The following is a 27826-nucleotide window of genomic DNA, read 5'->3' as shown; positions in this document are numbered from 1 at the left end:
TAATAAAGAGGCAAGCGAAATGTTAGCATGGTTAAGAACCTGGCTCTAGGACTCCAAAAGCCAGGCTTTAGTTCTGATGTCATTTATTAGTTATGTGGTCTTACCAAGTTATTTTTCTCCAACTGTTTCCCCCTCTGTGAAAAAACTGGGATAATACCACCTATCCTACATCAAATGGTTGCTACTATCAAGGAAAACCCTAGGATGTACGGTAGAATTTCCTCTGATGAAGTAGCCTACATGGTTAGGGTATGATCCTTTGGGTAATTACAGTTGAGACAGAGTTACTTTTTCTTGTTGCTGCACCCCACCACCTTCCCTTTTCAGGTAATCTAATCATCATTTGAAATGAATAAAGTATTGTAAAACTTTCTTAAAGGAAAATTTATCACAGGAAGCAAAGTAGACTGCATCTTATATGTAGGATAAAAGCAATAGAACAATTTTTGAGTCTTAAAAAAGAATAGGGCTTCCCTGGTGGCGCAGTGGTTGGGAGTCCGCCTGCCGATGCAGGGGACACGGGTTCGTGCTCCGCTCCGGGAGGATCCCACGTGCCGCGGAGCGGCTGGGCCCGTGAGCCATGGCCGCTGAGCCTGCGCGTCCGGAGCCTGTGCTCCGCAACGGGAGAGGCCACAACGAGAGGGCCCTGTACCGCAAAAAAAAAAAAAAAAAAAAAAAAAAAATAGCAGCTTTATATACGTGGTATTACAATGTGCTGGGTTTTATGTATGTGAGCTCATTTACTCCTTGCAACCACTCTGTATGGTCGCACTGTTATCTTCATTTTCAGATGAGGAACCTGAAACACAGGTAGGAAATGGCAGTCAACATTTAAGCCCAAAGAATCTGGTTCGAAGATATGAATTCTTAACCAGTATTATTATTACTGCCTTTTTAAAAACAGTCATAGGTATGTAGGTAACCTACATCTCTAGTATTTTAAATGAGTGAGGATTTCCAGGTGAAAACTATGCGTTTTGATCCTAATGAAAGATGACTCTTCTAAGTTCTCCTCTGGCTCTATGCAATCGTTTTGAATTTAGTTTATATACATTTACTCAAATCTTTCCCATTCAAAAATCCAAGAATTCCCAGGGAGAAAAATCCTCAAAAAAAGAAAAAAAAGGAGGGAAATGAAAGCAGGGGAAGGTAAATGGAGATGTGTATGTTGTAATTCAGATCACCAGATAAGTTATAGAAATTCTAAAACTGTTACAGAATTCCTGAAATCCAAGAACTAGAATTCTAACAATTTTATTTAAAAACTAGGTGCTAAAACACTTTTTGAAACAGATTAAGCTTGGGAGGAAAATGATCAGATAACATGTCAAAATTTAAAGTGGGATTAGAGTAAGACGTGCCAATGTGATTTTAAAGGACTAAGAGTAAGGCTGTCTTTTTCACACAAATCAAACGGTAATGTAAATTCTAAGAGTAAACTCACAATCTAATAGGACTGGACCGTCTGCACTACCACTGCAAAACACAGCTAATAACGTCTGATGGTAATCAGCATTATTGCATTTAATAAGCAACGATCAACAGCAAAACACAATATACTCTTTAAATTTGTTTCACTGAAATTCTACCATTTTGGTTTCATGTAATGAGGTATTTGTAGAAGTATCTGTTCACATTTTATGTACTATTTAAATTGAAAATTATTTTTAAGGAGCAGGGGATGGCAGCAAGTAAAAAATAGACTTGAAACTTTATTTCTGAAAAACAACCAGATATCTACCCAACTCCAGACTTAATAAATTAGGGTGGTTTCTACACTTACTTCCTCTCAACATGCATGCACTAAAGCTAATTCATACCAAACAAAGATTTCAAATTCTATGCAAAAAACTGTACATTTACCTTGCAGTGCTTAAAGGGAGAAGACCTTGGCTACTGTCTTAGGCATACAGGAAATACTTTAATTCTGAGGACAGAGTTCAGGAGACCAAAAAATAATGTAAGCTTCAAGATGTTAGAGCCAAAGATTACCAGAGTGACTGAAACTACTTAGTGACAAATCCCAGTTTCCCAGGTGAAGGTAGCAGTACTCACTCTGGCTCAATTAGAGCTATCTTGTACTTGCTGAGATATGGGCATACTACCCCAAATCTGTATCATTTCTTTGGAAAAACTTGAGGAGGAATAGATGGTCTCTAAACTCATTTACTGCCTATACATCTTGGACTCTAAACAGATGATTACCTAAGCCCAGGGAAGCACTTTTATTTTATGGCTTGTTTTCCTCCTTTTCCGCATTTTGACAATAGCAGTCACTTTCATTCATTTGAGAAGAGTGTGGTCAAGACCAGTGATCTAGGTCTGTACCACTTCTTCAGTCTCATGTTAGATGTACACATCCACTTAAATATCTCACCAAAATTTTAAACAAACTGATTATTTTCTTTTAATTCAGGACTTCAAATAACTGTTACTATATGAACATAGTGTTTTAGGATTCAGAAAGATGAAAACTCACTCAAACGAAATTGAAAAATTGGCCGACAGCACCTAAAGCACTCAATTGATGCTACATTCCATTACCACATCAATATTTTTTTTAATAGGATTTCTATCTTCATCTACAGAGGAACAGGTATAGCCCTTAAACCATTCCCGATATGGCTAAGTGTTACTTACCCAGGATTAGCTTTGATAATGGTTATTAGGTATACTTTAACAGCTTGAAACGCTTCATACTTATCCTGAAGTATACTTCAAGAATTTATTCAGTTAATTCTTAAGGAGCCAAGTCAGTCAATGTCCTAAATCTTGAAAGCTCCCTTCAAATGTAACTTCATAGTCTTTAAATTTTAACTGTCATTGTTTATTACTGTTTTGGCTACATTCTCTACAATTTCAGCAGCATCTTAAAGAGACAATGTGTCTATGTACAATGAAAGAACAAAGAGCCATGGTTTAACTGTACAATATTAAGGGGAATCTGTGGTAAGCATAGCCTCCTTTTTCGGCAACATGGACAATTCACATGTAAGTATCAGCATTATGAATGTGATGATAAGGAAGTTTCTTAGAGGAGTGACATACAGCATCCTGAAAAATAATGGTTTCTACCATACAAGGCAGTTAGAAAATGTTCACATTTTAACAAATCTGTACAAACCACAAGAAACTCGTTTAAGGGACCATCATCCCACCTTGCTGATAAGAACTTTCTAGAAATGTAGGATTACCATGAACAATTTATAAATCTAGTATATATGTGCTCCACAGCCCTAGAAACCAAGAAACTGATTTCGAGAGCTCTTTATGTCCAACACGGATCATTTTTACATGCCTTGATTGTTAATAAATGCCTGCTTTTAATAATCTCTCTATAATGTACAGTCAACTTGCACCTTTAAGGAGGTCATTTGATTTTTTTAGCAAAGAAGCAACATCATTTAGCAGCAATTAAAGCGCCTTCAAGAAGACTTAAAAAAAATACAATATCCAATTAGAAAAGGCATTTTTTAAACATTTGTACAAGAATAAGCTGCTGAAACTCGGTAATTGAAATACGACATCTGTACACAATTTACAATAGAGCTAGAAGGGAATTTATCATTATCCTGCATAGAACTGGTCTGCATTTGGTTACGTATTGTCACTTGTTTGAATGAACAAGGCCTGGTAACAAAAGAAAAATACCTGTTAACAATTCTAACATGTTGAGAACACTGGAGATACTATAATTTAGGGACTTCAGCTGATTTCAAAACAAGCAGCTCACTTTGTCAAAGGTGTAATGTATCTAGGAATAGTTCTCCCTTTAACATGACCAGTGAAAAAAGCGGACATGTGATTTCGAGGTACAACTTGGTAAAAGCCAGAATAGGCAAATGACAAAAGTCTAATAACTTTGTCCAAAGAGTCTAACTCTCACATTCTATTACTATAAAACACAACTGTCACTGTCATTCAGTTCTTACTTTGGTTGCAGCAGATAAAACTGCTGAATGCTGAAGAATGTATCCAGGCACTAGATAGTTCCTGTGTTAGAAATATGTCTCATATTTTTTCCATGTGTTTTTAAATAATGAAAAACCACCCTTCATATTAGAACTCTCTAGTAACAACCAAATGTATTTAAGTATTATAAACGTTATTTACAGTGTTCCCCCCAAAAAACATTGTTCTTTTATCTTAACATGGTATTCCTGTTTCTGTGCAACAGGCAGTCACCCTTCACCGCTCAAGATTACAGTCAGAAGTGTACATTTATTCACTGCCCATGATCCACTCTCATACAAACGATGCTATGAAGAACTTCAGTTCACAAACAGTTCTCAACCATATCCTGTGTAAAAAAGAAAACAACAAAAACACTCAAAAGCTCTCAAACTCAAGTATGCATCTGGAAGCAATTCAAAGACATCATGCCAATTTTGGAGGAAAGTCAGTAAGTAATTATGCTTGAAGAAGGGGGTGTAGGGGATGCTGTCAGTCCAACCATGTGTAAGTTTCCTGAAGAATTGGATCTTCTCATGTGTGGGAGAAGATAGGGGTCATTTGCCAGTTGGTGCACATCAAACCTATCTTCTTTTCGGTATGCCAAACAGCGTCTTATAAAGGCCTTAAAAAAAAAAAAAAGTCAGCAATTAAAATCTTTTCCTCTTCTAAATATCAATCAACTAAATACTACAGATGATGGACACATTTAAGACAATAAATAGATTTTACTTCACTGGGGATTCAAATTTTTTAAGAAATTGTAGCAATAGGGCTTCCCTGGCGGTGCAGTGGTTAAGAATCTGCCTGCCAATGCAGGGGACACGGGTTCGAGCCCTGGTCCGGGAAGATCCCACATTCCGCGGAGCAACTAAGCCCATGCGCCACAACTGCTGAGCCTGTACTCTAGAGCCTGAGAGCCACAACTACTGAGCCTGCGCTCTAGAGCCTGTGCTCCACAATGAAGAGTAGCCCCCATTTGCCACCACTAGAGAAAGCCCACGTGCAGCGACAAAGACCCAACGCAGCCAAAAATAAATAAGTAAAATAAATTTAAAAACAATTGTAGCAGTAAAATTATCACTCCAAATTCAACTGTCAACTCACAGCCTCCTAGTAGTTCACTTTACAATCTAAATACTATTACTACCATTTAAACTTATTGCTGGAAAGCTGCATTTTTTTTCCTTAATTTTTATTGAGATTAAAATATACATAACATAAAAATTAGCATTTTAACCCTTGAGTGTACAATTCAGGGACATTAAGTGCATTCACATTGCTATACAACATCACCACTATACATCCGTAGAGCTTTTTCATCATCTAAAACTGAAATTCTGCACCCATTGAACAGTATCTCCCCATTGCTCCTTCCTCCAGCCCTTGGTAACCACTTGTGTTCCTTTATGATCTGGCTATTCTAGGTACCTTATATGAGTGGAATCATACAATATTTATTTGTCCTTTTGTGTCTTTCACTTAGCATGATGTTTGAGTCATCCATGTTGTAGCATGCATCAGAATTTCATTCCTTTTTTTTTTTTTTTTTTTGCAGTATGTGGGCCTCTCACAGTTGTGGCCTCTCCCATTGCGGAGCACAGGCTCCGGACGCGCAGGCTCAGCGGCCATGGCTCACGGGCCTCATTCCTTTTTAAGGCTGAATAATATTCCACTGCATGTACATACTACATTTTGTTTACCCATTTATCTCTTGGTTGACATTTGGATTGTTTCTACCTTTTAACTACTGTGAATATTGCTGCTATGAATGTTGGTATACAAATATCTGAGTCCTTGCTTCCACTTTTTTTGGTATCTACCTAGAAGTAGAAATGCTGGATCATATGGTAATTAAAAAAAAAACTGACATATTAGTTTCAGATATACAACACAATGATTCAACATTTGTATTGTGAAAAGATCACCACAGTTGTCTAGTTAACATCTGTCACCATACGTAGTTACAAAATTGTTTTTCTTGTGATGAGAACTTTTAAGATCTACTCTTAGCAACTTTCAAATATGCAATATAGTATTATTAACTATAATCCCCAGGCTGTACACTACATCCCCATGACTTATATAACTGGAAGTTTGTACCTTTTGGCCCCCTTCACCCATTTCGCCCACCCCTCACCCACCCACCTCTCTTCTCTGTATCTGTGAGCTTGGTTTTTTTTCTGTTTGTTGTTTTTTAAGATTCTACATATAATGGCATATGTAGAATCTTATATATGACATATAATGACAAGACATGACATATAATGGCAAGGTTTCCTTTTGTTTAATGTCTGAATAGTATTCCATTTTATATATGTATATATACACACACACACACCACATTTTCTTTATCCATTCATCCCACGATGGACACCTAAGGTTGCTTCCATGTCTTGGGTATTGTAAATAATGCTGCAATGATCATGGGGATGCACATATCATTTTGAGTTAATGTTTTTGTTTTCTTCAAATACGCAAAAGTAGAACTGCTGGATCATATGGTAGTTCTATTTTTAATTTTCCAAAGAACCTCCACATTGTTTTCCATATTGGCTGCACCAATTCACAATCCCACCAATAGTGCACACGGGTTCCCTTGTCTCCACATCCTTGCCAACATTCATTTCTTGTCTTTTTGATAATAGCTATTCTACAGGTATGAGGTGATATCTCACTGTGGTTTTGATTTGGATTTCCCTGATTATGAGTGATGTTGAGCATCTTTTCATGCACCTGTTGGCCATATGTAGGTCTTCCTTGGGAAAAAACCTATACAGATCCTCTGTTTTTAATCGGACTGTTTGATTTCTTTATATATTTTGGATATTAATCCCTTATCAGGTATGATTTCCAAATACTTTTCCCATTTGGTAAGCATTTTGTTCATGGTTTCCTTTGCTGTGCAGATTTTTCATTTGATGCAGTCCCACTTGTTTACTTTTACTTCGTTGCCTTTGCTTTTGTTGTCAAATACAAAAATTCCTCACCAAGACCTATGTCAAGGAGCTTACCACCTATGTTTTCTTTTAGGAGTTTTATGATCTTAAGTTCAAGACTGTCATCCATTTTGAGTTACTTTTTGTGTATGGCATAAGATAGTGGTCCAGTTTCATCCTTGTTTATGTGGCTGTCCAGTTTTCCCAACACCATTTATTGAAGAGACCACCCTTTCCCCATTGTATATTCTTGGCTTCTTTGTCATAAATTGACCATACATGTGTGGGTTTATTCAGGGCTCTCAATTATGTTCCATTGATCTGTGTATTTTTATGCCAATACCATATGGTTGTTTTTTTTTTTTAAAGAATCAATTTTATTTATTTATTTATTTTTGGTTGTGTTGGGTCTTTGTTGCTGCATGCGGGCTTTCTCTAGTTGTGGCGAGCAGGGGCTACTCTTCATTGTGGTGTGCGGTCTTCTCATTGTGGTGGCTTCTCTTGTTGTGGAGCACAGGCTCTAGGCATGCAGGCTTCACTAGTTATGGCTCGTGGGCTCTAGAGCACAGGCTCAGTAGTTGTGGCACACAGGCTTAGTTGCTCCACAGCATACCGTACTGTTTGTTTTGAATACTATAGCTTTGAAATGTAGTTTGAAATCGTGGAGCATGAGGCCTTCAGCTTTGTTCTCAAGATGGCTTTGACTATTTGGGTCTTTCGTGTTTCCATATGAATTTTAGGACTGTTTGCTCTATTTCTGTGAAAAATACTGTTGGAATTTTGATAGGGATTGCACTGAATCTGTAGATTGCTTTTAGTAGTATGGACATTTTAACATTAATTCTTCCAATCCATGAACATGGAATATGTTTCCATTTTCTTGTGCCGCCTTCAATTTCTTTCATCAACGTCTTACAGTTTTATTCTTTCTGATGCGACTGTAAATGGGATTGTTTTGTTTTCTCTTTGGCTGCACCCCAACCAGGGATCGAACCTGGGCCCCAGCAGTGAAAGCGCCAAGTCCTAACCACTGGACTACCAGGGAAGTCCCTGGGATTGTGTTCTTAATTTCTCTTTCTGCTCTTTTATTATTAGTATATAGAAACACATAAAAATTTGTTGCATTGATTTCATATCCCACAACTTTACTGAATTTGTTGATTAGTTCTAACTTTTTTGGTGGTGTCTTAAGGGTTTTTATATATAAAATGATGTTATCTGCAAATAGTGACAGTTTTACTTCTTCCTTTCTGATTTGTATGCCTTTTACTTCTTTTTCTTGCCTAACTGTTCTGGCTAGGACTTCCAACACAGGCTCACCTTGTTCTACTGTACTTTGCAAATACTGCGTTTTTTTTTTTTTTTTTACAAATTGAATGTTTGTGGCAACCCCACATTGAGCAAATCTATCAGCACCATTTTTCCAACAGCTCACTCTGTGTCTCTGTGTCACATCTGGTAATTCTAGCAGTATTTCAAACTTTCCATTATATTTGTTATGTCACTATTATATTTGTTATGGTGATCAGTGATTTCTGCTACTATTGTAACTGTTTGGGGGAGGTCATGAACTGCACCCATGTAAGACTGCAAACTTAATTGCTGAAATGACAACAAAGGATTTAGAATATTACATAAAGTTAGTTCATAAAGCAGTGGCAGGGTTTAAGAGGACTGACTCCAATTTTGAAAGCTTTTTACCCACAGTAGAACTTTCAAACAGCACTGCATGCTACAGAGAAATGGTTCATGAAAGGAAGAGACCAAGAAATTGCCTCAGCAGCCAACCACCCTGCTCAGTCAGCAACCGTCAACAGCAAGGCAAGACCCTCCACAAGCAAAAAGACTACTGGCTGAAGGCTCAGAGGATGGTTAACAGTTTTTAGCAAGCAAGTATTTTTAATTAAGGTATGTACATTATTTTTTTAAGACATAATGCTACTGCACACTTAACAGACTACATTATAATGTAAACATAACTTTTATATGCACCGGGAAACCAAAAACTATGTGTGACTTCTTTATTGCAATATTCGCCTTATTTGCAGTGGTACAGAACCGAACCCACAATATCTCTGAGGTATGCCTGTAACTGTGTTGAATGTGGAATACTGCATTTCTCCCTACAAAATTCTGGAGTCTTCTTTTTCTGGAATTTCTCTTCTGTAAAACACTCCTTTCACCCTCATTCCACTTTACTGTCAATTTAGTTTGGCCAAAGGGTATGATGCCATCTTTGCCCTAGTGTTTTCTTCCTATTGAGCATAGAGTGTACAGCACAAAGTGAATATATCTATGTAACTGGCAAACAGATCAAGAAAAAGAACTTTATCAGAACTCCTAAGACTCTTCATGCCCCCAATCCATTGGGGTAACAGCTATCCTGACTTTTAAACACCATAATTGAGTTCTGCTTGTTTTAAACTTTATGTAAATGTAATCGCAGATTATGTTCTCCTTTGCCTGGCTTCTTAGAAGAATCACAGACCATATTTGGGTCCTTAAAAACTATCACAACCAAAGGCCTAAAGCAACTCTTCTCCAGAGCAAATCACCAGCCCCTACTGGACAGCTTTTCCTGTGGCTGCAATCTTTACTTCACAAAGCTTATTTTCATAAACTTAGTACCTTTGCTTCACTGCTTACAACCGGTTTTACAGGGAACTGGACATCTGTGGCTTTTAATATTGTATTTTCTTGAAGAATGTCTTGTTGAGATTGATTGTGACCAAATGGCTTTAAAAAAAAAAAAAACAATGTTGAGAAATTTATCTCACAAAATATTTAAACAAACAGATATTATCAGAGAATCCCCAAGATACAAATGATCTAAAAAAATCTTACTCTCAGTTACTTGCAAGCTGGGATGCATTCTCATAGAAACAAGGTTATAACTGATAGCAGGCTGAGGAAGAGCATCTGATCAATCCTTAGCATAGCCAAAACATTGTGAATAAGCAACAGAAAATAATACCATTGCCATATAAGTAATTAAGATAAAAATAAAAACAAAAAAATTTTTAATTTTATTCTGAATGTTTAAAATTTAAGTTTAATTAGAGAAGAGATGGAGAAGTAGTGGAAACATCCGTGAAAAGTCCAAAGAGTGAAATACCTTGAGTATGACACACTAACTTAAATGAATCAGCTCTGGGTTTGGTCCTAACATGCAGTGAGTTCCCAGACAAGTCCCTGAATCTCTCTTTTCACACTGATGGAGGGACTGAATGGGATAAGGATACCTATGGTAGCTTACAGTTCTGACTTCAATGTAAAGAGAGGTTTGGGAAAAATTAGTACTAAGTTTGATGGAGTTTCCCTGAGGAAGCACAGGCGGAAACATGCTCAGGCCAAGCTGTGTGTGTGGAGTGGGAATGGGGTAGAGGAGGTGAGGAAGTGGAGAGAATGGAGGATCATGAACAGTTTTGACTCCTTTATTCCTAGCAATAGAAAAACGTTAGCACTGTTAACAGATTAGTTACTTCTTCTTCTTAAAAGAAAAAAAGGCAAAGAGCAGGCCAAAGAAGCTGTTGTGACATTAAAATAATTCTGATCCACGGAAATTTTAGGAAGTGATAATATATTTAAGATCATTTAAAAAATCAAATGGAGTAACTATGGTTCAGGCATCCAAAATGGAGCTGGGTGGCCATTGTGGATGTGGTTTCAGACCCATTCCTGCATCAGAGAAAACCTGAACTCTCTGAACTGTATCAAACTAAAGGAAACCACTAGATGTTTTCAAAACCGTATCTATCTGCTAGCAATCGCCAGCTGCAACCTTGTACTTTCAAAGTCCCCCCCCCAACTATGTCATCATTTCAAACCCCAATCTTTGCTTAACAAGCACCCTTACTTCTCGCCAGCTCCAATCCTAATTCTTGACAATTTGTGTAAGCTTGCAGTTTTTTGCCTATAAGCACCCTCCTCCGCTTTTGTAGTCCAGCGGAACACAATTCAAGTGCTTTCATGTATTTCTGCTTCCCAGTCTGCTCCTAACCCCAAATAAACGGTTATTTTGGGTTTTTTTTGTTGTTGCCTCAACCAGGTCTGCATTCTTGGAATTCTTGACTAAATTGACTTCAAGTTAATGAAACTTTAAAAGGGGAAAATTCAACTTATCTCCATATAGCTGAATCTGTTATACTTCAACTTACTTTTCTACCATAAAGACACTGAAAGAAGATGACTCCGACTGACCACACATCAACCTTGTTGGAAATCTTCGGTGGTTCCTTTCCAACTACAAAACACTCAGGAGGTAAATACCTAGGTTTTGGGGGGAGGAAAAAAGGAAAGGATATTAACAATTTATAATTTAAAACCTTCTAAATGTAAAATCTTACACTCATTTTATCCATACAAAAACCTTAGGTGATTTTCACTGATTAAAGTCCTAACTTTTAAGGCATTTGTATCCCTGTATCATCATTTGACTTTAGAGCCAAAACAAACAACTTTGTGGTTAAAGTGTGTAATATACAGTTGACCCTTTTCCAACACGGGTTCAAACTGCACGGGTCCACTTATATGAGGATTTTTTTCGATAGTAAATACTGCAGCACTACACAATCCCTGACTGGTTGAATTTCGGGCATGTGGAGGAACCACATATATGAAGGGCAACTGCAAGCTATACTCAGATTTTTGACTGTGCAGAGGATCGGTGCCCCTGCACTGTTCAAGGGTCAACTTATATACATTTCTGTAGTGTATGATCTACAGAAATGATAAATTATCATTAGAAATTACAATGTTCTAAGTATCTACTAATAGAAGAAATCCTCTCCTATCCCCCCTTCACCAATCTTCAAACTGTAGGAAGTTCTCTTCCTAAAATACACATCTGATCAGCCAGTTCTTTTGTTTAAAGAACCTCAACCTCACTCACTGCCCAGGCAAGACCTCGTATCTCTTGCTTGTAACACGAGACCTGTCCTAATCTAGCAGCAACTTAAATTTCCAAAATCTCTTCTCCTGACCCCCAGCCCCTCAAACTGGTTAGGCAAAGCCGATTCACTTGGTTCCCTACACTGTGCTTCCCCGCAATGCTTCTGAATATGACAACCTCTTATGCCTTCCTTAACTACTCCAGTTCACACAGTGACCACCCTTTCTTCTTCAAGACCCGCCCAACTTTCACAAGCCTTCTCTGCTTCCCTCCAGGCAGATGTTACCTCCATTACAGCGTTAATTCATTGTACAGTTTCAAACAGTAGCAGCATCAGAAATATATGGAGCATTCAAAAATACTATTTTTATTTATAAATTTATAATTTTGGATAAAGAAAAGGTAAAAACAGATTGTAAAATTTATTTAAAAGGTAAAAAGACATATAAGTAAAAATAAATTTTTACTTTTAACCTTAGGTTATAAGTATTGATAAAAAGCTCCATCAGGATGCAAGCACCTCACACTTCAAAAATTTAGATAAACTACAAAGTCCTGAAAAGGAATAATACAGCTAAATGGGAAGCTACTCTTTTTAGTTTTATACTCACTATGCTAAAATCGTTTAAATTTCAGCAGAACATTCACAGATGACCAATAACTTATTTGTGATGTAAATCCTTTCCTACCCTCCAAATCAAGTAAAAAGCCAGATTTGTTTTATGAATAAAAGCGTATATTTTCTGTAGGTTTATGTGTGTGTAACTGAAACAAGAATGACTCTTAAACACTGTGCTATATACCGTCTCTCAAGGTAAAAGGGTATATAAGCAAGGAGAGGAAGTGTAGGAATAGATACCAAAGCTACTCGGGGAAAACGACAGCAGGATTTAGTGGATGCTTGCATTTGAAACCCAAGAGGAAGGGAGAAACAAAACTCGTTTTCTTCTAAGCGATACTGACAAATAATTTAAGCTTCTGGGGATGATGTGTAAAAGCACTACATACCTATATTCTAAAAGTTTGTATATGAATAAAAAACTAACCATTTTGGGGAAAGCTGTTTCTACAAGAAGTATATAATTCCAGGTTCCTAACATGGAAATGCCATGACTGTATCTTCTTCCTGCACAGCACCCTAAAACATAAGCTTCCCTGTCTCATGCCCATCTGTCAGGGGGAAATTTCCTTGCCCTGCCCTGCACTAGGGAAGCCAGAGTGAGAGGGAAACAGTATGGTGGGAGTCTCTGCAGAGGAAGGATGATTACTTAGAACATGGTTTTCAAGCTGTCTGCCACAGAACACAGGGTTCTACCAAGAAGCCTTATTTTTGTTGGTTTTATTAGGATTCTAAGATTTTCTGGTGAAAAAAGGAGCCTTGTTGCTAAAAGAAAGAAGTCTAAAGACTACTGACTGAGGGTACTGACTTTTAAGGAGTTACTAGTTTGAATGATAGACTTTTAAAGAATATATATTGAAAGAAAATTATGATACATTATCTTATATTCCTAAAAAATGCCACAAGCATAATTTGAAACTCTAAACTGGCTTTAAATGAATACATGGAACATGACTAATCCTTACTCTGAAAAGTAAAGTCCATACCAACCTGTGGCATTTTATAGAATTGGTTATTATTGCCCAGGCTATGTGAAGATGGTTCTGAAGACTCCAAAGTCACATTTATGTTTGTAGTCACCATCGTGCTCAGTGAAGCTGGGTACTTATCTCCCTTCCATTTAAGATTTCACTCTTTTTGCTAAACTAATTTATTCTGAAAACTAAATTAGTTTTGAAATTTTATAGTCTATGTTCTCCACTTTGGCAAATTTGATACTAAGTTTGAAAATTCACACTGAAGTAAGTTTTGTCAACACGCAGGTAACTCTGAAGGGAATGACATTCATTTAGACCCGTGTCAGTGAATCTATGGTTCTATCTAGATTTATATCTGTATGTATGAAGTTATTAAAAAGATTTTTGAGCGTTAAGGCCAAAGACCAAGATTGCACCAAATTTCTCTTTCATTCATTATCAACAAAACATCCATCTTAAACAAAAACTGTAACCACAAAACCTCTACAGAGAGGGCTTAATGCTTATTAGTTATTGCTTTTAATAGCTAAGATATTATATTAAGTATCATTACTCATGATAAACATCACTCCAACATTATAGAACAAGATTCACAAATTCTCCATGTTAGGACTTTCTGGCTGGTAGGGAACTAGCTGGTAGTCACTTGCTGACGCCAAGTTTTTCTTCCTCCGGTTTGCTGACAGTTACAGTTAAGACCAGGTGAGAAAACAGGACTGATGATAGTAGTCTCTCAACTCAGAGACTTCGTATCAGTGCTCTCATCACACCACAGTAATCTCAAAGGTATGCGAGAATAAACTCTCATTAAAAAGACTGGGCACTAATCTAGGTAATTTTGGTGTTTTTAATAATACACTTACCAGTAAGTGCCTGCCCCTTGGGAAGTAAGATCCATTCCATCTACACCATAGCTGTCATCATCCATAATCTTGGACAGACCAAAATCAGTAATTTTAATTTCTCCGCATGCTGTTCCATCTACCAGAAGGATGTTTCCTAAGAACAAAGTATAAAGTTCTTTTAATGAAACATAAATGAAAAACATTATCTTTACTACTAAAGCTGGACTTTTGGGAAATAATACACTTAACATACATACGTAAAATTTTTAATCAATTAAGATATACATTTAAAATATAGTTTTAAAATGCAGTGATATAAATTTTAAAAACACTTCAGCTACTACCACTAGTATTCCACTGACTTTTAAAAACTAAACCAAAACGCATATTTTCGGATAACTTAGCAAGTATGACTTTTAAAAATTACACTCTTTAAAACTTATTTAGACAAAAATTTTATTAACTACCTGGTTTAAGATCATAATGTATAATAGGGGGTTTGATTTCATTGAGATATCTTAGTGCATTTACAATCTGCATTACAATAGACCTAGCTTCTTTCTCTGACATTAATTTATGTTGCTTCAGATAGAAATCCAAGTCATTGCCTTCACAGTATTCTAACACTGTACAAAACCTACAATGGAGAAGAGAAAAAAAAATCAGACATAAAATATTATCCAATAATTCAGAATCACAATGGACAATGAAGAGTATTTATATTATCACTATGGAATAGGGGAAGCAAAAGCCAACATGTCTTCTTTTCTTAAAAAATAAATCCTTTTATATTCACTTACGTATCTGTATCCAAGGAGAAATAATCATAGAGTTTAACTATTCTGGGGTGATCCAGTTCTTTGTGTATTCTATACTCTCTGCAGGCATGTCTATGAGAAAGAGAATATATTAATTCTCCATGACAATTAAATATATTTTCAAAATTGATAAAAATCATAAAGAATTAATACTTACTTGTGGTAGTTTTCCTTCTTCTCATCCCTCCAGCTTTTATTAAGCTGATGGATCTTCACAGCAGCATATCTTTGTTCATAAAGGTCAAAAGCCTAGGATTCAAGGAATAGAAGAGTTTGGACCAAAGACCAACTGAATAGTGAAGAGATTTTTTTTTTTTGAGTGATAATTTTTGCAATAATATGGAATGAGAATACACATTACGATTTTTGGTAGTCATCTCTGCTAAGGTTATATATAGTTCAGTGGCACATTTATTATCAGAAACAAGATACAAATTCCATGGTGCTAAATCAGAGAAAACCTTAATGTGAATTTTCACGGTCAAGTTTTATAAGTGCCAATATATTGAATCAAGATAAAACAATAAAGCTCTCTGGGTTTTGTTTTTTTTTTTTTTTTTTTGGCTGCGTTGGGTCTTTGTTGCTGTGCATGGCCTTTCTCTAGTTGCGGCAAGTGGGGTCTACTCTTTGTTGCGGTGCGCGGGCTTCTCTTGTTGCAGAGCACGGGCTCTAGATGCGAGGACTTCAGTAGTTGTAGCACACGGGCTCAGAAGTTGTGGCACACGGGCTTCAGTAGTTGTGGTGCACGGGCTTCAGTAGTTGTGGTGCATGGGCTTAGTAGTTGTGGTGCATGGGCTTAGTTGCTCCGCGGCACGTGGTATCTTCCCGGACCAGGGATCAAACACGTGTCCCTTGCACTGGCAGGTGTATTCTTAACCACTGCACCACCAGGGAAGTCCCAAGCTATCTGTTTTTAATATAGACGTTCTTCTCTATACTGGTAGTAGCAGTAAGTGGCCAGGAAAACAGGCAGCTGTAATACTTTTTTGGTGGGTTCCTGTATCCTTTCCTAGCAACTCCACCTTTTTTCCCCCCCTTATTTGAAAATTAACAAGTTCCTAACAATTTCCCAACTGTTTTAAAAAAATTCTGAACTTTTATTATGAAACTGTTTAAACATAACCATAACCATTAACCATATGTAATTATCATACCTAACTCTATCAGTAATATTTCCTTAATCTGGGCTCAAAAAAGGTTATATACTTGTTTGTTCAAATGACCAGACTATTTCTTAAATAAAGAATGATCAATATTTTAAGGCTTCAGGTTACTTATAAATGTTTTTTAAAAACAATGAATATCATTAAAGAGGAATTTAATAATTTAGGTTCAACTGTGACTTTTACACAAAAGCGCTCCCTTAAAACACTAAAAGCTTACATATTTATTAGGAAGAAGGTTCCTAGTTCCCACTGCCTCTATCAATTTAACCTTAAAATAAGCAGTAGGGGTAAACTGCTTGTCACGAAATTATAAAAGCATGAGATCAGAAATAATATAGGATGCAGTAATTAAGAATATTCACTTTGGAGTCAGATGAACTTATTAGCTGCATGACTTTGTGCTTAATACCCTCTCTAATAGCCTCAGTCTCATGAAGTTTGGGTTGTTGACTAAATGGGGTGAAACATATAAAGTGTTCAGAATAATATATGATTCATAATAAATATCCAATAAACATTAGCTCATTATACTATTAAAAGTTAAGTTTTAAGAAATATAATAGAAAAGAATAAAAGAAGTTCATGTGAGAGAAAGCAAAAAAGCTTTTATAAAACTCAAAGGCAATCATAGTAAAAGAAAATAGGAGAAAATAAAATTCTAAGTACTAATAAAGTTATCATCCATGTATAATGATTATAATAACTGTATATGACACATCTTTCTCCCAAGATTAGGAGAGTAAAGTATACCTTCCCATAAAGCTAAGATGGTAATCGCTGAGCAACTGATTCAGTGCCTTCCACCTTGGTATAGAGAAGAGTCAATTTTTTGACTTACAGTCAGCTACTTTGTTTACCAAGCGACCTGGCAACAATGAAAGGACATGAAGGGGTCGGAGGGGCTGTCATTAGTATTTAAATCAGTAATGAGGGTTCAAGTCATTAGGGACCCACAATCTGCATTTTCTAATTTCTACAGAAGCCTTTTCTTCCAAAAGAAAAGTCCCTTTTAGACCCTATCTATGGGGCTAAAAACAATGGAAATAATATTGGGCAGTGGCAGAAGACTGTCATGAAAGCTATCAGTAGGCTCAGAAGCCGGGCAACTTCTAGGCGGAGCTAGTGCTAGCTAACTATACTTTTGGTGATTTTTAGATCCACAATGAGCAACATTATGACCTTCTTTTCTACCTTGTGGCCTGACGTAAGACTACTCAACCATTAAGTGCCTGAGGATGAACTACCATTAGAATCAGAGAAATAGGAATTGGAAGAGAGCTCACAGATCACTCTTGATGGGTGACACTTAATGCTCATCCAAGTTAACAAAACAAAAAATAGTTCATGGTTGAACCAAGATCAGAAATGAAGTTCTCTGAATCCAAATCCCATAATTTGCCCCAGAGTCAGAACTGGATACAGGTTGTCTCGTTGAACAGAGAGGATTTCTAATAACAATCTAATGAGCTTACATTTTCTCAGCAACAAAGTTCTTTGTGATTTTTCTGTGATAGTTCATTTAATCACTATAATGATCCTATGATGTAGGTACTGTAAGCATTCCCAGGTGAAGACAGGCAGAGGATGGTAAGCAATAAGCCCAAGTTTATACAGCAGTCAGAATTAGCCAGGATTCAAACCCAGCCTGTCTGGCTTCAGAACCCAAGGTCTTAATCGCTGACTATACCAATACATAATGAAGCACCAAGTGTTACAAGGAGCTAATCAAAGGCAGACTAACAGGGAAGCCTTCTATAGGAATTGAAGTTTAAGGTGAAGCTATGACCTTCATATGACTTTATGCTAAGAGCAAATGGGAAGCCACTGGGGCTTATAAGCAGGGGAGTGAGATGATGAGACTGCATTTTATAACAAGGCCACTCTAGCTGCAGCATACACAAATGAACTGGAGAAACTCAGTGCCCAGAAAAAAGGTGATCAGCTAGGCAATGCAACAAGAGACAATGAGGCCCTGCGCTAAGAGAGAGGGAGAAGGGTCACTGCTGGATTTAGGAGAGCTTAATGACATTAATAATGACAGATACCAGGGACTGATTATGTTGGGGGAAGGGAGTTAAGGGCAAGGTGAATTGAAGGATGGCTTTTATGTTTTTCACTTGAGGGACTGGGCAGATAAATGGCAGTGCTGTGTATTAAAGTAGGGAGCAGTGTTAAAAGGGGGGGGGCGCGTTGGGAGAAGAGATAACTTCTATTTCAGATGTGAGTTTGCAGCGCTTATGAAGCATCCACATGAGGTGAACAGATTAAGTCATATAAACCAGCAGGTACAGGGCTCAGAAGGAAAGTGTGGGGTAGATAGCTATGTATCTATACATCTGTATCTGAAATCAAATAGGTGATAACTTAGTGAATGGGAGGGGGATATATTTGAAAGGAGAACAAGAATGATGAGACCTTAGGAACTTCAATATTTAAAGGTTGGGCAGAAAGATAACATAAAGTGGGAAAAAAGTAAGGTATAAAGCATTAAACATATGAGTAAATATTTCTACATTTATAAATACACATTTGAGAAACACTGGCCTTAAAATAGGTAGAAATTAGGGTAAATTCAGGACATGTAAGACTTGTGACACATGTTTAAATTAAGCGATACAACCTTTCCATAAATGTACTATATTAAATGGCTACCTGCCTATCTTGATTCTAATGGTTGTTATTACTTGTATCAGACTGGCTAGTGATAACCAGGTACCAAATATCAGAGGGACTGCAAAGGCACAAGGATAGTTTTTAGACTCTTGAGATAAGACAGTGTAAGCCACCACAGACTCTTTTTTGTAATGAGAGGACATAAAAACAGTCAAAAAATCATAAAATCAATAAAAAGACATGTACTTCTTAACCACATATTCCTATATCTTTGTCGTATTAGTATGAAGAACAGGAAAAAAATGTACATTACCTTATACACTTCACTAAAGCCACCTCTACCAAGCAGATGGAGTAATAAATATCTTTCATTTAACGTTGGGTGATCTTTGAACCTTAAGGGTGGGGAAAAAAACACTCAGGCACATGAAAACACCCACAAAAAGGTTTTGTCCACAACAAAGTTAGCTCTTATTCTACTCCCAGCTACTTCTTTTTCAGCTACTCTTCTGCTAATTTTGAATTCCATTCCATACTTCTTTTCCTTCTCTAACTGCATGACTATCACCCATCTTAACGCTCTGGTGTTCACAAAGCTTAACATTTATAGCCAAATATTCAGGTTCAATGACCAATTATAGCACTGTGATAAAGACCTACCGACTACGGTATTACTAAGAGCTTTATGAAATCCCGTATCTATTCAGCAGGAATTACTTCCCTTGGAAAAATATACTTTTATTTTGGGAGTTACGGTTAATCAAGTTTTATAATATTGACATATGATTAAAAATAATTATATTTATAAACTGGCTTTCATCCATGGTGAAATTGTACAGCCTTTGCCTTTTATAAATAAAAATTTAATTCCCAATCAAAAAAGAAATCCTTTAAAAAAAACCACCACAGACAATACTGCTATTACTATTTAAAGCTTATTGCACCTGCTATACATTAAGCACTCACCTGTATTATCTCATTTGGTTCTTAACCAACCCTTTGAAGTAGGCCCTGCTACTACCTCTATTTTACAGATGAGGGCACCACTGCACAGAAAGGTTAAGTAACTTGTCCAAGGTCAACAGCTAATACATGGCAGGGGTTAGCAGAAAAATGTGGTTCCAAAATGTACACTCTTGATATTTAAGGAAAAAAAAAAAAAATCAACGATAGCTTTATAATTCCAGATGCAAACACATGATATTTTATTCAATAGCAACACAGCTTTGATAATTTAAGCTTTTCCTGAGAACTTATAAATAAAAGAGATTTCTGTTAGTTTTAAAGCAAAATGTAGGGAATTCCCTGGTGGTCCAGTGGTTAGGACTTGGCGCTTTCACTGCCATGACCCAGGTTCAATCCCTGGCCGGGGAACTAAAATGCCGCAAGCCACACAGCCAAAAGAAGAAAAAAAGAAAGAAAAGAAAAATGTAAAGCTGTAACAATTTATTTAATTTCCAACAAGTGGATTAAGTAATATCCACAAACAAGTTTGGACATAATTTTCAGAAGAGCCAATTTTAAATTAGTTTTGTCTTATCTGCGTTATCAGAATTTTCATCTGGTACAATTAAGGATATTACATAACTATATTATTTCATTGACATTATACATTGGAATGATTGTGTTCATACAGAGATGATCATAAATAGGCCTTCTTTTAAGCAAGATATTTGTATTTCACGGCAGAAATAGGCCACTTCCAATTCTGACACTTGTATTAGGTCATGAAGATTTAAATTACATAAGTCTTAAAGTGTAAAAAGACATCCTTCCTGTCCTCTACATTGACTAAATCCAATTAATTCCTTGCTTAATTTCTATCTTCTTCATAAAGTTCCCACCAGTCCACATATATTTTCTATTCTTTGAATTCCTTTAGCGTTTAATGTCATTTTGATAATTAGGGATTAAGGACAGAGACTATAACTTAAACTACTTTTCTATTTCTTCTCCAGTTTTTACATAATGCTGGATACATGGCTTACTGAAATCCTTTGGTTGAAATAATTTTTTCCTCACTACAATAATATTAACTTTGGTATTTAGTTAACAAGTATTTATTCTGTGCCTACCATATGCCAGGCACTGATCTAGGTTCTGGGGATATAGCAAGAACAAAACTAAGTCCCTGCTCTCATGTGGCTTACATTCGAGTGAAAGGAAACAGATAAAATAACTGAAAAAAAAAAATTTGTAATTCCAAATAGTGATAAATGCTAAGAACAAATAAAGTAAGGCAAGGATACTGAGATAGGGGATGGAGTGAGCCAAGGACTGCTATTTTAGACAGGGTGGCTTCTCTAATGACCACGGGGAGTGAAATAAGGAGTAAGCCACTCAGATATTTAGAGGAGGAACATTTCAGGAAGAGGAAATGGTGAGCACAAGAGCCTTGAGGGAACAAGTCAGACATGTTTGAGGGGGCCAGTGTGTCTACGACATATAAGTGAGGGGACGATGAGAGAGATGGGGTGGTGAGGTGGCCAGAGACCAGATCAAACGAGGCCTTCTGAGCCATGGGAAGGACTTGAGGTCTATGGTAAGAAGCCCCCCAACAAGGAAATACTCTGTTTATTATCTCCAAGGGGAGAAAAAACTTTTATTATGTAAAACTGTGAAATACAAATAATGACTTACTGTGAATTATCTTCATTATTTATTCTTTTGAGCTCTCGAATGTGAAGATTTCTGACTCTTTCCAAACGTTCAAGTTCTGCCTGAATTTCTGCCTCTTCCTGAAAATGAAGAGAGGGGACTATAACAAGCTCAATTTATTTGTGATATAAAAAAGATATTTTTACTCATGCACCAATTTTTTACAGTGATGGGAAGAATAGTGTATTATAAAGTTCCACTGAGTTAAAAGACCAAAGTGCTCTTTTCAATGCCTGAAAGATAGAAAGAGATAAGGCAAAAGCCTATTTCAAGAAACCATCCTCCACATGAAAATCTTTATACCTAACGAGATGCTGACTTTTATTCTGTACCACAAGAAATCTATTTTTATAATGTCTAAACTGAAAATGACTGCAAGGTAGTCTGAAACTGACTTATAACACAAAATGAGCTGAAAGTTTTATTTCTGGTACATCCAAATTTTAATTTACGAGGGAATAATTTACTAGTACAGAACAAATGAAAAGAAAATATTTCACAACAGTTAAAAGAGGAAGAAAGGTAGGAGACAGAACTACTGATTATTCTGAGACCTTACAACATTTGGAATACACACACACACACACACACACACACACACACACACACAGTCTGACCACTCATTTTGGATAAATCCCACTACAATTTTAAAGAGACTCTTAAAACAAAAATTTTACGAATAGCTGTGGCAGATCCTTAGTTATCAGAGCAGACCTAGGCAAATCCTAAAGAAATTTAACATTCATTTAATCTAAACATTTTGATAAATATTTTTCATGTCTCAAAATATATAATTTTTAGAACATTTAAAAAAATTAGACACCAAAACAAAATCACCCATACCTCTTGATTTGTCAATATAAATTTAAGTACTACTTAACAAACAAGAACATACGAAATTTCAGTGAAAAGTTCTATGAATGCCCAATTTTATAATATTTTTGAATAACTATTTATTAAGTAAACAAATCCAGATTGCCTTGGCCTAAATGTGTACCACTACCGTTATAAATCTATACCACATGGAACAGAGGTTATTTAAATATTTGTTTTTCATTAGCACTGTCTCTTAATGATTTATCTTCTGATATATTTTTTTAAATCCTTTATCTCAAAAAATTAATAGTTCTGAAATTTACTTTGAAAATATAAATATTATTTCATCGTAAAGCAGATAATAGAGATATAAAGTCTATTACACCTGTATCTAAGGCTTAAAGTGAAAGGAATATTCTAAGTATCATAAAGAAAAACAAAAAACAAACGTTCACAGATTAAAAAACTAAATCTAAGTATGTTGTTCATATTCCACCTGACCTTAAGATTATTTCAGTTATTTTAAAGTGAAACAACCACTACTTGTTGCAGAGATATTTAATGTAAATTAGGCATTAGATGATACATAGAAACCTTCAAAATAAAATTTAAGTAAAAAAAGAAAGAATAATAAGTAAATTTAAGTGAAGATGAACTTTTCTAAAATTTTGGGGAGAGTTTTCTAAAATAGATACACTAAATTCTCTGAAATTTCCTCATTTAATGTAGCTTCAGTTACAAATATTTCTAATTTTAATGAAAAAAGGTAAGATAATGTCCCAGGGGATTAAATAACTGAAGATTCATTATAAGGAGAGGAAATAGATTAAAAAGCTTTGAAACAATAAAGTCAAACCACAGTTCAGTTGTCTCCATTTAGTTATATAAAGTAGATAAGAAACTGGCCATATAGCTGTGCCCATGAGTATGAAAAAATTCAAATTCATTTATGCCACAGAACACAGAAAGTGGTAACTTTCTTTCTTCAGATTACTAATGTTTGCTGCCTTAAAACCTGCCATTAATTTCTAATACATGTAGGAAGCTACTAAACACTTAGCAAGTTGGTATAATTTTAAATAATCTGATAAAACAGTGAAATGCCTATTAGAATACCAGCAAAAATACTTGTTTCAGCTTTCATTTGAAAAATGTGGTATGGGGATACTATTTTAAAAATGAATTTACAGATATTAAATTTTATTAACTCATAAATACATAATTATGAGATTCAACTAGATTGTTGACACATAATTACATTTGTTTTATAATTTTTGGTAATCTTCAGATGTTTATACAATGGCAGTAATCAATATCATAATATACTTACTAAAGAAAATAAAATGTATGTCTGTGCCAGCTAAGCAAGCTTTTTACCCTCTATAAAACATGTCAAGTATGCCCCGTAAGATCTTACAATACAAAAGCACAGGCAAGCTTCATTCAGTTTGAATTGTAAAGTTTACAGGAAGAAACAAAATGTCAGGAGCACTAGTTTAAAAGAAAAGCTGGATCCTAGGTATTTAAGAGGCATGTCAAGGGAAGGAACTATAACAAAGTCATATGCAAATAGACATAAATCCTCCATAGTCCTCAGTGAAATATATTTACATCTTCCATATTGTAATTTAATATTTATTCCACAATATCCTGGACCTTAAAGTGACACAATTCTAGAGGAAAGATAATTCAATAACTCTAAGTAACTTCTCTCAAATCCCACTGAGAAAAAGTATACATGCTATTATGGATTGAAGGTTTGTGTTCCTCCCAAATTTTGTATGTCTAAGCCCTAAACCCCAATGTGATAGTATCTGGAGAAGGGGACTCTGTGAGGTAATTAGAGCTAGCTTAGGTCCCGAGAGTGGAGCCCTCAGAATGGGATTAGTGGCTTTTTGAGGAGGAAGAGAAAGAGATCTCTCCTTCCAACCCCACCATCTCTTTGTGGGAGCACAGAGAAAAAAATCATGTGAAGGCTTGAGAAGATGGCCATCTACAGACCAGGAAGAGAGCCCCATCAGAAACTAAACCCTGCTGGACCTTGATCTTAGACTTCCAGCCTCTAAAACTGTGAGAAATAAGTTTCTCTTGTTTAAGCTGTCCAGTCTATGGTATTTTGTTATGGCAGCCTGAACAGATTAATACACACACTTTGAGGCAAACACTAGGCAATACTAGGCAATACTGCTTAGTATCCTCTCCTTACAGAAACTGGGCAAGGCCCAGTTTTGGTCTAGCCCCAAGGTACAACAGTCTAGAATATGGTAGTCTTAGCAACTAAACTTATCTTTACTGCAGATCATTTCCAAAGATCTATATACTGTAGGCCACGCTCTCTCGCTTGAGACTGACATTAGCCTCTGGGCCATCCTCAGAATTAATTGTTTTCAGAGGGTTCGGGAGAAGCAAGGCAGACCTGGGCTCAAAATTGATCTGAAATCATTATGGAATGGAATCCTGTAACGCATGGCAAAGGTAGGCCAAATTATTAAAATAAAAAAGAGAGGCAATCCAGACAGCTAGATCATGCTTAGTAAGAACACCAAGTTTCAATTCTCAAGTCATCCACCAGCTAAGCAATTAACGCAGAGAAGGTCTAAGAAGAAACAAACAGCATCTCTGGAAGGGAACTGGTCTCTGTAGACAATTATGGTGTTGAAGGGACATGAGTAAGAAAAGATCCCATTAAAGAGAGAGGTAGGTTTGGTAATCACATACAATAAAAGGACATGGCTCTTTTCCATTTAAACAAAAAGATATAGCAATGGACCTTAACAGTACACACTACAGCTATTTTAACAGTATTTTAAAATAAGATCTAATATTCTGAATTACTTAAATATATTAAAATACCCAGGTTAGACAAGTATACAACAGATCTCAATATTGCCTCATCATTTAAGTAACCTGCAAAACATACCACCTTCTAAAATTTTTAACTTTTAAAAATTTATATGGAAGGTAAAACCAGTTTGTCCCTCACCAGATATTTAGCATAGAAATGCTTTCTATTTGTAATCAAAGTCCTTTCTGGCAACTTAGTATCCTCTTGGCTTAACATTCTAAGCTAAAATTACGTTACAGAAACAGTAGAATCTCTGTAAAATGTCAGATTAAAACTGCTAGGCAGATCTGGGGTATTTCTGAGCACTTCCTTTAATGGCAATTTTGTTTTTTAAGTGGGGGTGTGTAGGCATTAAACTATAAAGCTTAAAGAGTTATAAAATGCATTTTCACATGTAAAACTAATGGATTTCCTGAAAAAATTAAACATCCTAGTTTAAACTTCTTTAGCAAATCTTTAATGTATGTTACATGTCAGCCCCACAAAAAAACCCTCAATTTCGAAGAGCAGCCTTTCTATAAAGCCAAGATAAGACAGAAAGTATTTTCTGATATATCGTTCTCAGCTTGCCTATAATCCATGAGGGTTGGCAGAAGAATTCTGTGTGGTATATTATGAAGATGGTGAAAGCAGAGAAAAGCTTATCACTTACAATAATATATTCAACAGCACCATAACAGCATTAGTCCATCTGGGAAAACTAGTTCAGGATGAGGTTTCAACAAGTTTAACACCAAATTCATTTAGTAGTATGAACAATACGAATCCCTCAAAAGTTAGTATCTCCAGGTCCTCAAATTAAGTTTTAATTTCATTAAATATTTATAATGTCATTCTAAAAGTTTATCACCAGGAGAGTGAAATGTGAAATTAACAAAAGGCACTATTAAAGGCTAACAGAAAGAGCAGTGCAGAAAAAAAGAATTAAGAAAATTTTTACCGATTTACTTCAAATTTATCCTTATTAAATGTCCTCAAATTTTTCTCCATTATATTCTTTAATATATCTTAAATATGGATATGAGAGACATGAGCCATTGGAAATATGAACCAACAAAAAAAACACGTTCAATGTATAGAGATGGGTTTTGAAACTACTGCCCATAATCCTATTTTTGCTTGAGTATGGTTGTATAGATTGAGGACTAGGGTAGGAGGAGGAGAAGGGACAAATATTATGAAATTCCTAGGGAGGTTTTCTTTCCTACCTATATATATATGCTCCCTCCATGCCCATCCTCAATCACTGAGCTGGATATTACTGAGGGGAGCATACTGCATCAAACATACCTCAGGTGTGTTTAACTGACTTAATTACTTTAGAACCTTAATGTTTTCCTCTCTCTGCACTTCATTTCCTTCTTTGGGGGGTGGGGGGTCGTTAATCTCTCTTCAAATGCATAAATATATACATCAAAACCCTTAAATGGGAGTAAGTGTTAAAATGGACCGGTTTTAATTCTGTCAGTTCCCCCATTCTGTTTAAACAAACCCAACCCTACCTTCTCAGCAGCAAATATATGTAACAGTTCAACTCTCTGGCAAACTTTAAATATTTAGTACACTTCCTGAAAAAGAAATCACAGGTACTGTATTCGGGGGATGAAATTCCTTGATGCTAAAAACACTAGCCAAGGTGCTGACACCAAGCCTTAGCACATACAGGTACAATGCCTTACTACTATACTTTCCTCCAGCTTTCTGCCTCCTTTTAACCTTTTTTCAGGACTTTGGTGGATTCCATATTTTTTTTAAGTATGAAAAGATTTAACTTTCTACACAATAATGAGAAGAACCTAACCTTCTAGACTCTCTCTGTACATATGCATATAAACGGCATGGAGTTACAGTTCTTGGCCAGTGGCCAAGCAATTGTTCTCTCTTTTTTGTGAAACAGTGATCTCTACACTGAACTTACAAACCTGAATAAATTAAACCCTGCTCTAACCAATGGTTAACTTGACTTCTAAGATTCTTTCCAAAATTAAAAAAATTCCATTGCCTATATAACAACTGGATTAATATCAAACACTACAGAAGTAAAACACATTTTACAGCTAAATTTTCACTTTGGTAAGTGAACAATCATCTACTACCGAGTAAAGATGTATAATTATAAATGGTGGGGAAAAAGCCAGGAATATGTTTGTAGGTTTACAATGAGAGTAGGAAGTAGAGTATACACTGGGAGCTCTCCTATCTACAGCTAGTTCCATGTTCTCTCAGCACAGGCAGCTTTCATAGATGGTACTCATTTTTAAATGGAAGCAGTACTAAGCACAAAATGTCAAGTTTAGAATTCCAACACTCTTCTTGGCACTTTTCTTGCCCACACATGCCAAGAAGTCAGGAACCTCATAATATTCTTCATGGGCTTAATGGTGACTTTTTCTAGTATAATGCATTTTCACTAGATTTCCACTGAAAACTACTTCCTACACAAGTAGCATCTTGTGTTATGTTCTAGAGAAACATAATGTACAATGTGGTTGGCTCTGAGAGAAAAATTTCTTGAATATAAAGGTGCACACACAGTTTTAGAGATTAAGCCCTCTAGCATTAATTATTTTCATACTTTTATTCGAAACTAAAGTGACGAGATGCCACATATGCAAACTTATTCTTTGTGGTCATACTAAGGATTTGAAAAATCAGATGACAGTGGTATTCTAGAAAGAAAGACCAAAG

General features: G+C 36.0%; 1 protein-coding gene and 1 non-coding gene across 4 annotated transcripts in view; one reads left to right on the top strand and one right to left on the bottom strand.

Annotated features, from left to right (window-relative positions):
- Positions 1–692: 692 nt before the first annotated feature.
- Positions 693–27826, bottom strand: part of TLK1 (tousled like kinase 1) — a 193640-nt gene continuing 166506 nt past the window's right edge. For 2 of the 3 annotated variants that reach the window (XM_029226101.1, XM_029226100.1), the window contains exons 13-21: positions 21460–21557; positions 19133–19214; positions 15198–15289; positions 15023–15112; positions 14690–14859; positions 14241–14376; positions 11048–11159; positions 9519–9626; positions 1504–4576 (exon numbers count right to left, since the gene is read on the bottom strand). In XM_029226101.1, the coding sequence (XP_029081934.1) occupies positions 4400–4576; positions 9519–9626; positions 11048–11159; positions 14241–14376; positions 14690–14859; positions 15023–15112; positions 15198–15289; positions 19133–19214; positions 21460–21557 (1065 nt within the window). In that variant the 3' untranslated portion in view covers positions 1504–4399. Of the gene's footprint in view, positions 4577–9518; positions 9627–11047; positions 11160–14240; positions 14377–14689; positions 14860–15022; positions 15113–15197; positions 15290–19132; positions 19215–21459; positions 21558–27826 lie in introns of all 3 variants that reach the window. The other variant, XM_029226102.1, reaches the window with a different exon arrangement.
- Positions 20122–20193, top strand: TRNAE-UUC. Its single transcript has one exon. It is a non-coding gene; the product is annotated as a tRNA-Glu (tRNA).

This window comes from Monodon monoceros, unplaced genomic scaffold (assembly GCF_005190385.1).
Source record: "Monodon monoceros isolate NGI ecotype Baffin Bay Population unplaced genomic scaffold, NGI_Narwhal_1 Super_Scaffold_16, whole genome shotgun sequence".
In the NCBI taxonomy this organism is placed as follows: Eukaryota; Metazoa; Chordata; class Mammalia; order Artiodactyla; family Monodontidae; genus Monodon; species Monodon monoceros.
This window is presented reverse-complemented; position numbering and strand designations above follow the sequence as displayed.